The following is a 13,042-nucleotide window of genomic DNA, read 5'->3' on the forward strand; positions in this document are numbered from 1 at the left end:
ATACTTTTTTCCTGTGTCATTCCACTTTATTTATGGATTTTAACATTGTGAATTCTATATATTTGCAGAGTTCTTGAGTTAATACTGATGTCTGGTGAAAATTTTATGTGAGTAACCTCATTGGAAATATATTTACTGAAAAAAATGTTGACACGTTCAATACTTATTTCCCCCCACTGTATCTATACATCAGTGTATGTATATATGTGTCTATGTGTACCACCCCTGGCACCACCCAAAACAGATGTGTGCTTTGCAGTAAAATAAAATGTAAGCCACATAAGTAAAAGAACATCACCTGTGTGTCTGCCATGAGTCCTCAATCAACAGGATCTGAAGTAGCAGGTCCAAATAAGGCCTCAGCTCATAACTATAGGAGTATGCCACCTAAAGCAATCAAAACTGTTTTAATGTCACACAAGAAAATAGAAGCCAAGTGTTCTGACTGGTATGGCTGACAATCTGCCAAACAAACGATTTAGGAGGGATACTCCAGCAAAAATGTTAAATTTAACCATCAATACATCTGTTGTAAACATCCCTACTCGCTTCTTACAGTGATGACGCATCAGACTCTGTAGAAAGATTTGTAGCAAGAAGTGATTTGTAGACTGAAGACATTTGGCTTTGAGATCAAAAGATGAATCTGAGAAGAGAGTTTAGAATTTCGGCTTTTATTTCCTGGTATTATAGGTAGATGTGTTAAACAACATAGAATACAGCACATTTTGTATCAGACCATTTGTAGGCCAGCAAAAATATTGGAATATTTCTTGTTACCCAGGTGTGTCCTGTTAAATTGACTGTTTAAACAATAAATAGCTCTGAACATCTACTCTTTTTTAGCCTTCAGTTTTAACTGAAGACTGCATTTGTTGTTAAAAAGGATAAGCCAACATGAAGATCAGAGAGCCGTCAGAGGGCAGGGGTAAAGGTATCACAAACTAAAGTTCGAGGAAGAATCTGAAAGCAGAAATATTGAGGCCATACCACAAAATGCAAAGCACTCTTCAGCAGTAAGAATTGGAAAGCCAAATTGGAATTCGCAAAGAAATTTTGTCTACCAATTTACAGAGAAATTCATCCAAATTAATCAGAAGGAACTTTATCATGCAACAAGACAATGATCCAAAACACACTGCCACAACAAGTCAACAAGACATTACAAGTCAATAACCAGACCTTAACCTAATTGAGCATGCACTTCACCTTCTGAAGAGGAGACTGAAGGGAGAACCCTTCAATAATCACAAAAGAAAAAAAAGAACAATTTGGTGATGTCAATGAGTCGCAGGCTTGATGCAGTTATTGCAGCAAGGGATATTCAACCAAATATTATATGCTATTTACTGAATTTACTTCAAGATTTATCTGTTAGTATACTATACTTTTGCTCACCTAAAATTCAATGGTCTGATACAAAAGGTTCTATGCTTTATGTTGTTTGACACATCTAGATGTAAATACCAGGAAATAAAAGCTGAAATCCTAAACTCATCTCATATCCATCTTTTGATCTCAAACCTAATTGTCTTTGGTGTATAGCACAAACAAAAGAATTGGCCTTTCTGTTCCAATAGTTTCGGAGGGGACTGCATCTCATAGAAACTCTGAGTGTTTATAATAAAGAGAAAATGAAGGCATACAGGTCTCTTGATGCTTACAACTTTAATTGTGGAAACATTACATTTTGTTTTTTGATTACACTGAAGGCCAAGGCTCTGCCCATCCTGATTGTAACTTTTGTTAACAAAGTTTGATAGCTAAATGTAAAGCTACATACAGTTGTCACAGCAATATAAACTAAATTATTGTTAAATTCTTAACATGCTCTTTTAACCAATATGATAGTTAGTTACTTTTCTCAGATGAAATGGGCACTGCAAAGATGGAGCTCCTCTGACCAGAATTATCCCTCAAAACTGCCTGTAAAAACTTCTGTCTTGTGTTGGCTTGGAAATGTGTCTGGTTCAATAGTGTGCACAAAAGAAATTCTGGCTTGCGATTAAATATCACTAAAGTTCCGCTATGTTTTTAATATCACAATATTACTAAAATTCTGCTATGTTTTTCTGCTGTGTTTTTCTTCTGCAAAATAGAGCATGTCAAAGTGACGTGTCTCACTCAGTGGTCCGGATTGTTTGAGAACACTAGAGATTCCCAATGACTGAATAACGTATTCCCTTACTGCATTCTGGGTATTGTAGATTTGGGGGGGAAAAAAGGAAAACAATATAAAATCATGAATTCTTTTAAAATGCAGACAGTAAGCAATACACTCCTGTGTAACAGAATATTACATACCACGAGAAATTATATATTACATTTTAGTTTTATGCAGAAATTCTCCTTTAACAAAAGTAACTGACTGACCTGCCAGAGAAGCTCGCTGAGCACAGTGGATGAGAACTGAGGGTTCTCCCAGCAGCAGAATCGTAGCAGTTTAACAGTCTCCTCAGAGTTACTGCAGTCCTCAATGATTTTCTTTACATAGCTGGCACGCACAAACAATATCTCTGCCACAAGTTGCTGTAGAGGCATGATGGGAGCTGTAAGATTGGAGTCACCATATGGGTTTGGTAGAGCTGGATTACCTAAAGGAAGGAGTGGGTAAAATGTAATAAGCTTAGAATGTAGAATGTAAAAATATATATTGTACTTTACACAGCATATATTTTGGTTTTCTGGGAGTCATCTAGTGGCTGTTAAATAATACACTCACCGTTAATTGAGGACTGCATACGTGATGATACATCACAACATCTCAGCAGCTGAGACACTACTGTATAAAGCTTGCCAAGCTCTGCATACTGGTACTTAATAGGGGGGCCAGGACCCTCATCCAAAGCCACCAACATGAAGGTAGCTGGCACATTCAACTTCAGCAGCTGTGTCTTTTCTGCTAAACCTACACACCCCAGAAAGCACAAGATGCATATTCATAATGAGCTACGCATGTTAAAAAAGGGTCCCAATTTGTTGGGATGGGCAATATTTGACTCAATTAACCATTAATCGTATCATATAACTATTGACTCTTGAATAAGCTCATACTGCATTTGTAAAACAAGTTGTTAAACAATTTGTCAGTTGATCACACTTTTTAGTGTTGACAGTGCAGCGTATTGAAATGTATATTTCAAAACACTACACTGTCACACCAGTCAACTTGTCAAAAACCTGTGCATTCCTACTTGAAACAAATATGTTTCATTAGAAACATCCTCACTTGGAGACTTCAAAAATGAAGCTCTTAAAAGCTTACCGAGATTGGCATACATGACAAAAAGGTTGAAGTACTGCTGAAGATGTCGGCCATGCTCAGATACCTCCCTTCTCAACAGGTTAAGCACAGCCCGCAGTAGGTGATCACTCAGTGTCATACTGTCACAGGCCTGTAGCCAAAAAAATTAAAAGAGGGAGAACAAAAATATTCTCAATCCTACAACATTTTCATGTTTGTACAGAACTGATTAAACCGTATTCCGGTCTCCCTGTACATGTACATGATTTAATAGTTTAGGTAATTTATTGCTTATTTTTTGTCTGTTGTTAACAGTCTTGCTAACCTGTGTGGAGGAGCCTGGTGACGTGACTGGGGCAGGGCATGGGCCATCCTGCAGTGAGAAGTGTGCAATGAAGACTATGAGCTTGGAGAAGGCTCCACGAACCTCGGCACTTGGGCACTCCAGCAGATATTCAGAGAAGCGCGTGGGGAATGCAAACAAGACATTGTGTGCTAACCAGCTGCGGACATTCTTACTGTGACGCAGTAGAATGCACAAGGCATCATACCTTAACAACAAACAGAAGTCAGGTGAGAGAGTGAAAGATTAAAAAGAGAAATAACACGTCATATACACACCTACCAGTCACTAGCAGGGCCTCGGACTACTTTTTTGGTATGGAATCCTGTAGTGAACAGGAATCTAGCAGCAAGCTGAATAGTTATCATAGCTATTTCTTCAGCTTCAGGTAGCAGGTAATCTTGACCTTGTCAAAGCAAATAGAGCCAAAGACTTAGCCACTGCACACAGTCCAATACCATATGTTTCCAGTGATTAAATCTGAATAAAGTACACTGCTACATTTAAATTGCGGTTTCACAAGTTCATACCTGGGGGTGGGTTCAGGTAGACACTATTGCAAGTGAGCAGCTTTTTGACAAACTGGAAGTACTCAAGGCTGTACTGCATGCGGCTGTGCATGAACTGCACATTCTGCTTGCGCACACCACACTCGATGGCCGAGGGCATCTTGAGATGGTGAGTCTTTGGCACCAGTGTCATCTCTGCTATGTGTTTCAACAGCTCTCCATCAATGCTGACTGTGTCCATGCGCTCATAGAACAGGATGTAGGCGTTCCACCAGCGCTTTTGGCGCCGATATGACATGCGCTTCATCATGTGGTCAAATACCTCACCCATGTACTCTCCACCAAAGCACTGGTTCTTCATCTCCTCATCATCATCCATCTTGCACTCAGTCACGTCACCATCATCGAACTTGTACCAGCGATCTCGCTGGCCATCAACACTGTTGCTGTGCCGTTGGACAATGTAGGAGTAGTAATGCCCACCGCTGGCCTGCCCTGAGTGCACCAGAACTCCTACTAACCGGTAACGGGAACTTCCACCCAACTCTGGGTCTAAGGGTGCATTCTGGTTGATGACTTGCCTCTCGGAAGAAACCTCACTGTTCTCCAGCTTGGCCACTCCTGCCACAGTGTATGGCTCCATGTCTAACTCACGTGGGAACTCAAAGTAATCATTAAATTTTATGGCACATTCACGCTCCCAATCATAGTCAAAACGCTTGAGCTGAATGGCTAGTACTGGAGGAAGCTTCTTAATCAAGAGGCGCTTCACAGTATCAACCTGTGGAAGAAGACACATGACAAAGTAAATATATGAACAATATAGGGTTTATATGAAAATAAACACTTTACCAAGCCAGTCTTTTTCTGATTTCAGTGGCTCCAGATTAGTTTTCTTTGGGTGTTTGATAAATTATATAGCATGATGGGAAAAAGAAAGTACACCCTCCTTCAATTCAAAGTTTTCAAAGTTTTTATTTATCATGGCCTAAGTAACAATTGTGTGGTCCTCAACAACTTCTATACACAAACAACCTCAGGTGACAATAAGAAACACAACAGATGGGGAAAAATAAGTACACTCATCCTACTTCCACAATCATTCAGAGAGTAAACATCAACCAGGTGTTACTAATGAAATGCGCACAATTATTTAATCATAAAGAAGTGTGACTACCTCTATAAAAGCAGTACTTCTGGCAGTTTGTTGTTCTAAAGCACTCAAGAGTGTGTCTACATCATGGCGAAAAAAAGACATCAGCCATGACCTAAGAGAAGCAATTGTTGCTCCTCATCAGTCTGGGAAGGGTAATAAGGCCATCTCCAAACAATTTGAAATTCACCATTCAAATAGTCAGATGGCCTCAAAGGTGAGTTGTGCAAGATCAAGTTTGTATGATCATACTCACGCCTGCTCACAGGGCATGTAAATTTGACCATAATGGGGTTTAGTGTGAAGATGAACTGTGAAGCTCTGACCTGGCTCCAGAGACTTGAGCAAGCAAAATGTTCAAGGACACTTGGATATAATCACTTTTTTAATGTGTTATTACATAATTTCATATCAACATTAAAGTAAAACAATAATGATTTCATACATTTTGGTAGTCCTTCTTTCAGTGTTTGAATAATATCTTTCAGGGTTTGAAAAAAAAACCCTGAAATAAGGATTTGTTTATTTACTCAGGGTGGAGGCTTGGCTTCTATTTGGCTTATATTTACAAACAAAGCTTTAATTAAATCTGATTTATACCACAACACTGTTGAATTCTCTAATCTGAAGTTGTGAAAATTAATATTTTCTATAATAGCATGGCTCTGAAAGTAGTTGTAACAAATAATTGTTTTATATTAATGCGCTCATTCTAATACGCTATAATTTCTGTAGTAATGGTTCATTCACAGAGACTTGTATGGGGAAACTCCACATAAACTACACATTTAACACTTTATCCACACTAAAACTGTGTAGTGGTTGGCGCTGCACTGTCTTGTACTGTGCCTATTGTCCTGTTCTAGTAAATATTCTTCTGTCTTGCGCTGTTTGCACATGTGCAATTTATGTAGTCCTGTGCAAGTCTGTAAATAAATAATAATAAAGCCACTTGCGTTAACTAAAACTAATAATAAATTAATGTTTAAAATGTGTTGTTATTAAACAAAGGCAAAAATATAGACAAACTGCTTTTCTATAACATCACACTCTGTCATGTTTTATTCCTTACTTGCTGACATATTTGATTTCTAAAATAAAATTAAAAAAAAACTATACTTAGAGTTAACTGAAGGTGAGATTGGAAAATCAATTTCTACCTGATTTTGAAACAGAGCACACTTTCATAACTAGTTATTCCATAACTAATATATTAGGGGTCTTCAATCTTATCCACAAAGGGCCGGTGTGGCTGCAGGCTTTAATTCCAAACAAACAGGAGCCACTCCTGATCCCACTTGTTTAATCAGTTTATCCTGGTCTCCAATCAACTATCAAGTGTCCCTCGTATTTGTCTGGAATGAAAGCCTGCATAACAGCCATTTGTGGATATGTTTGAAGATAAAACAAAGGGTTGCAAAAGACAAACTTTAGCTCATGCTCACAGTTCAACTTACAATCACTGAACACTTTATTAGGAACACTATACTAATACTGAGATTCATCAGATAAGGCTATGTTTTTCCAGTCTTCAACTGTCCAGTTTTGATGACCCTGTGCCCACTGCAGCCTCAGCTTTCTGTTCTGGGCCGACAGAAGTGAAACCCAACGTGGTCTTCGGCTGTTGTAGCCCTCAAGGTTCAACATGTTGTGCATTCTGAGATGTTTTTCTGCTCACCACTATTTTACAGAGTGGTTATCTGAGTTACTGTAGCCATTCTCCATTGACCACCCTCATCAAAAAGGCATTTCCATTTGCAGAACTGCCACTCATGGGATGTTTTTTCTTTATTGTACCATTCTGAGTAAACTCTACAGACTGTTGTGCATGAAAATCCCAGGAGATCAGTAGTTATAGAAATACTCGAACCAGCCCCCATGGCACCAACAATAGTTGCGTTTACATGGACAACAATAATCCACTCTTAATCAGATTAAGACCATACTCTAATTAAGAAACTACCATGTAATCAGCAATTTTTACTTACCTTAATCTAATTAAGGTCATAATCGAAGTAAGCAATAATATAATTAAGACAGGTGGAGTATTCCTGTTTTAGTCGCATTATGGACGTGTAGTAGTGACATGTAAACACCTTAACCACATTATGAACGTCGTGAGGGAGTTTTCACCGCATTTTGCGACAGGACACGATCACACACGGCAGTTTTACGTTTTACGGCGAACAAGAGAGTTCGGCTGCGTCCCAAATCGCATACTTTCCTACTATAGGCCTGTAGTGGGGAAAAATACACGTATCTCGGCTACTATATAGACGGTAAGTACGCGATTTGGGACACACACACCGCTTCAAGCAGCTGTCTATTAGCACGTATAGCATAACAAATAATTAACTGCACTTAAAGCGTTCGTAAAAAAAATAAATAAAAACACCCAAAACTGTATACGGTACCATAACGAAGACGAACTGTATGTTGATACGTGAAATTCTGGAGGGACGTCGGACGGCGTGGCGCGGTGACGTAATGACGTGGGCTGTTCACCTAATTATGATCTATAACATGTAAAACGGGTACATGACAGGAGTATTCTAAAAGCGACTCATGTAAACACCTTAATCACATTATTACCTTACTTAGATTAAGGTCAATAATTAGATTATTGCTGTCCATGTAAACGTAGTCACTTATGGGTGCCGTAATGGGTGGAAGATTAGGATTATTCTAAGGGCCCTGGCCAAACAGGGGGCACAGAAGAACCCCACAATTTCCTGTATAATTTTGTTATTTAAATGGCCTCTTTGCACAATAAGCTTGCTATGCACAGAAGCATGCTATGATGAATGCCCTCAGACTGTGCCAAGTGAATGTGTGTGTCCCCTTAAGATGTTTGTGGATTATTCAGAAATGTGGCACTTCACAGATGTGAGTCATTACATGCATCAGGTAGATGGCAAGAGATGGCGCAGGCAAAATCGGGATACCAAAAGAGGAAAGAAAAACATGAAAAAGAGGAGAGAACAAGACAGGGAAGATAGCTAGTCACGCAGTTTATCAATAAATAAGGTGATTTATATCCCCTGTTTTGTGCTATGATTCTGAAGCTAGCCCGTATGAAGCTGTTATAATTAACATAAAATAGAAATTCTATCAGTTACTCACCCTGATCTTTATCCTTGGAAGTTGGAACACAATATTTCCAAGAATATATGTTTTTCCACACAATCGAGCAATAGTAATGGAGCACTGAGCTTCAAAAAGGATGGAAAAGCACCAAGCGACAATAAAACTAGTCCAGTGTTGTATATATTCAAGCTTTCCGAAGCCCTGCAACAGCTTTCTGTGAGGAATCGATCGAAATTGAATGCGATCATATAAATCTGCTTTAATTGTCCCAAATAAGTTTATGAGAGAAGTGTTGTAATGATGTCCGATTCGTGAGTGAATTGTTTGTTTGAGACGGTTCATTTAAATGAATTGGAGATTGATGAAACTAGTCTGAATGATTCATTCACGAATAGAACCAATTTGATTCTCGAGTTCAACTCACTGATTCAATGATTCTGTCACTGTTTTAGCTAATGTCCACAATTCTTTCTGGAGCTGCTGGTGTGTGAAACTTATTATTCATTGAGTGAATAATAATAATAATAATAATAATAATAATAATAATAATAGTAAAGGTCGTTGTTCTTGGTACTTGAGGAATAAGAAATTACAAGTCAACAGCTTATAAAGACATCCAGACAGAGTTTCTATAGTGTCTGTGTATGAGAGAGAGAGAGAGAGTACAATGGTGTTAACTACTTGTACTGTGTCTATATATAGTTATTTGTATATAGTTATACATGCATAATTTCAGTTAATTTAAGAAACTGTTCAAATTTAGTTCTTTATAGTCTCTTATTGAATATGCCATATGTTATGCTTATTGATAATGATTGTTTTTACACGTGGCAATAAGAAAAGATAACTGGGGGGTTGGGGCCTGGAGTACAAACTAGCCAGGGGGCACAGAAACCCTCGCGGCGCCCCTGCCAACAATCATTTTATATTTGCAAAATGCTTTGATGAATAAATAAAATTAAGCCTCTGTGGTTCCCTAAAAATGCTCAATCTTAATAAAAAATTGATACAACACAAATATATGAACTTAATTAAAAACCAATTGAAAAAGTGTAAATGTGAACAAATTTTTGGAGTACCTTCTTGTTGCACTTCTCACAATGATAAGCATTGGCTCCTTCCAGCAGGTCTCCTTTGACATACTGTTCCAAGGAATCTAGGAGGTTTTGATGGTTTCTGATGTCTACATTCAGTGTTGTGAAGGATTCTTCACACTCATATCTACCAAAACATTAATATGACATGGTTCCATACCCTCCAAAACTTCCAAAATTAGACAGAGTGGACAACAGACATTACCCTTACCTGTGAGGACAGCCCTGGCAGATTTTCTGGTCTGCAAATGAGCCACCCAGGACTCTGCTGAGCATGCTGGGATGCCCAAGGGCCTTCAGTGCTTCATCCAGGCTGTCTACCAGAGAGTTAAAGAACTCCAGAGCATCGTGTTGTTCCCTCAGATTGACTGGCTCGCCCCATAACCTGTAAACCCAATTTTTGCTGTTAGATTACAGCACAGTAAAACTGAAATGAATGCAATTAAATAGGAGGATACTCTAGTGATGTTACCTGAACTGTTTCCAGAACCCTCTAGGTACATAGTACTGTAGCCGAGATGCAGCAAGGTGACCAAATATGACTTGCAGGTGGCGCAGCACTCCAATATTGTACTCCTTGCGATCCTCAGCCTTATTGAGAGAGGGCTTGTCATCAAATTGTTGATGATAATTGAACACTTCATCTCTGGGGTCCACATTACTCTGTAGCACAGTGATATGTTATGCTTGGACAATGGGCTGGCTACCATTAATTTGGGGGTGGCAAAAAGATTAAACATGCCAAGATGATAATCTGCCAAATGCCATGACAGCCAAATTAAATTAGGCCTTTAATCAATCCAAGGTGCTACAAAATTTCCACTAACATTAAGCTAGCCGATAAAATAAAACACATTTAAACATAATTAAGACAGTGGTAGTCATTGTGCATGTCTGACTTTTACCTCATTGTCCTGCTTTTCATCTCCAGACATATCGTCATCCACATCACTGATAGCACCCTCTATGGCCAGAATGCCATTTCGGATAGAGGGAATCATGTACAACTGCTGGATCACAGAGTTCATGTAGCATGTGGCTCCGGCATTCTTCAGACCTACAAATCCTTTAGTGGGTCGCGGCCCCACAGGTGGAAGATATTCCCATTCTGTAAGAGTCTCACAGCCTGAAAAGAATAGAGTTAGTATTATTTACATTATATAGAATAATGTAGAAATTAACCCATAGATTTCAGAACCTACAAAAAGTTAAATACAAGTTTTCAATTTGTGCTTCATCAGCTTAAATCATTTGATGTCTGAATTTAAACACTGGCCAGTAAATGCTAAATACTGAATTACGCATTTATTCACCCAACAGCTAGTCTTTCCACCATTTATGCTAGAAAGCCATTTACGCTTCAAAGTCTTACGTGCCTTGGTAGTACATTTCTGTGAGAGTGTCAACAATCTGCTTAAGATTGCGTACACATCCCACAGCAAGGGCCACAAGCAGTTCAAAACCAGCATTAATGGAGGCAGGACTGCTGCACACTGGGATCGCCTGCTCAGCAGGGAACTCTCCAGTCTTGACATACTGTAGGAACACATTAGATGCTGGGAAGATGAAATCATCTATTAGCTCCTGCAAATGTGGAGAGAGAGAAATGGGAATTACTAGAAGACCAATATATCACAATATTACACAAGGTAAACTACAGCTTTGATATTAACTAATTTTTTACTAATTCTAACTAATATTAACTAATTTTTAAATAATCACATAAATTGGCTTTGTGTTCAGGATATTTTCAACTAAATTCAGTTTAATTTTCTTTAACTTGTAGTGTGCTTTGTTGGCACAACCAAGTGTACAATATTCTTATTTTTCTTCTTATAACTATGAGAATTATTAGAAGTATTAGAACTCGCATCCAACACTGTTGACGGGGATGTCTCCACTGTCAAGTCTAGTCCTCTTTACCATTAATTCACATACCCTTAAAATATACCTTGACCATGTTAAGATCAATACCAAATTGTAATCAGTTTATCCAGGGGTATCAAAGATAAATCCACACAAATCCTACAGTTAACCACTTGTTTCTGAGATATTGCACTAACAAGAATTTCCTTCTGAAGCACTGACAGATGGAGGGATGAACATGAACATGAAAATGTGCCGTAAGTTCCTGAACATGAACAGGTAAGAAACATCTCTGCATGACAAACAGGAAAGAAGCTATGAAAGAAAAAATATTTCAGACATCTGACCTTGCTGTGACATTGACCCTATTTGGATCAATTCCACAGCCTAATCTGTTGGTTATAATGATAAGTCCATATGCAGCCTACACACATTCTACCATTCGTTCTTGAGATATCACGAAAAACAAGAATCTTAGATGGACACAGAAGGACAGAGAGATGGATGGATGACCCAAAACCAGAACATCTCATAATAAACTTATATATACAAATATTCCAAAATAAACAAATCATTGGCATTGATAGAACATATAATATTGCAGTGTCATTATGCTGCTTACCTTGATAAGGTTGGCCCCACCCTTTTCACAGCCAATACAGAACTTTTTCTCAGGGGTCTGGAATGCTAAAAGCTCCTTGGTGACTCCCAGGTGACCTTCAAGTATGGTCTCTTCCACCCCAGTCTCGCCTGTTCCCTTTACTTCATCCTAGTGAAGGTAAAAACTTAAAATTTTACCAATATGAACAGAAAACAATAAGAATGATGCATGAAAAAAGCTCCTATGCTGCATGTGTTCAGGGTATGAGCAATTAGCATTTGAAAGTAAGTGGACTGACCTTGATTCTTTTCAACCAGTCAATTTCATTATTGAGCAGGACTTCTGCATTAGGCATGTTTATGTTGCTGTTGTATGCATAGTTAAGTAAGTGCCTCAAGAGGGTGAAGTAATCACCAGCATGCTTTGCCCTTTCCTTTGCAGTGCTCTGGAGGCAAAAGAAACATGCAAAACAGTAGGAGAACATAGGCTTTCATCATCGTAGCACACTTTAGTTGCAACATTTTCCTCACTCTGCTGACTATCCAATTTTATTTCCCATCAAATTGAGGATATCATCAGTGCAGGGACATATCTAGAGAATTTTTAATGGGGGAGCCAGGGTGGGGTCACTGCTTCAAAAGATGGTGGCTGAAAGTGACAAAAATGAGCACAATGAAAAAACATGGTAAAATTTATGGTACACTATTAAAAAGTGGTAAGCTGCAAATGTTACCCTAAAGTGCTATTTTTACCTGATCTAGCCCTTAAATTTTATTTTGTTGGTGTAACCTAATGTATTTAGATCGATTCAGTGATGTTTAATATTTTTGACTTGAATAAATTCAATTAATTTACAGTGCCCTCCACTAATATTGGCACCCTTGGTAAATATGAGCAAAGAAGTCTGTGAACAAATTGTCTTTATTGTTGAACCTTTTGATCTTTTGTAAAAACAAATTCACAAAAATAATAAAATAAAATCTCATGGACATTAAACAATTGCAAACAAAACACAGGTTTATTAAAAAAATATATATATATCTTAGTTAAATATATGGGTGCCACAATTATGAATTATGAACCCCTATGAATTCATATCAGAAAAATATATTTGAAGTATATTCCAATTGATATTTTACCTTTTT

General features: G+C 38.1%; 1 protein-coding gene across 4 annotated transcripts in view; it reads right to left on the reverse strand.

Moving 5' to 3' along the window:
- LOC128615476 (probable ubiquitin carboxyl-terminal hydrolase FAF-X) overlaps positions 1-13,042 on the reverse strand; it is a 59,244-nt gene that overhangs the window by 8,378 nt on the left and 37,824 nt on the right. For 3 of the 4 annotated variants that reach the window (XM_053637607.1, XM_053637609.1, XM_053637610.1), the window contains 14 exons: positions 12,196-12,342; positions 11,919-12,065; positions 10,807-11,014; positions 10,336-10,556; positions 9,903-10,093; positions 9,642-9,815; positions 9,416-9,557; positions 4,118-4,877; positions 3,870-3,993; positions 3,570-3,795; positions 3,266-3,395; positions 2,723-2,908; positions 2,374-2,594; positions 299-387 (listed from right to left, as the gene is read on the reverse strand). In XM_053637607.1, coding sequence (XP_053493582.1) covers positions 299-387; positions 2,374-2,594; positions 2,723-2,908; positions 3,266-3,395; positions 3,570-3,795; positions 3,870-3,993; positions 4,118-4,877; positions 9,416-9,557; positions 9,642-9,815; positions 9,903-10,093; positions 10,336-10,556; positions 10,807-11,014; positions 11,919-12,065; positions 12,196-12,342 — 2,966 coding nt within the window. The remainder of the gene's footprint in view (positions 1-298; positions 388-2,373; positions 2,595-2,722; positions 2,909-3,265; positions 3,396-3,569; positions 3,796-3,869; positions 3,994-4,117; positions 4,878-9,415; positions 9,558-9,641; positions 9,816-9,902; positions 10,094-10,335; positions 10,557-10,806; positions 11,015-11,918; positions 12,066-12,195; positions 12,343-13,042) is intronic. The other variant, XM_053637608.1, reaches the window with a different exon arrangement.

This window comes from Ictalurus furcatus, chromosome 12 (genome assembly GCF_023375685.1).
Source record: "Ictalurus furcatus strain D&B chromosome 12, Billie_1.0, whole genome shotgun sequence".
NCBI classification, from domain to species: Eukaryota; Metazoa; Chordata; class Actinopteri; order Siluriformes; family Ictaluridae; genus Ictalurus; species Ictalurus furcatus.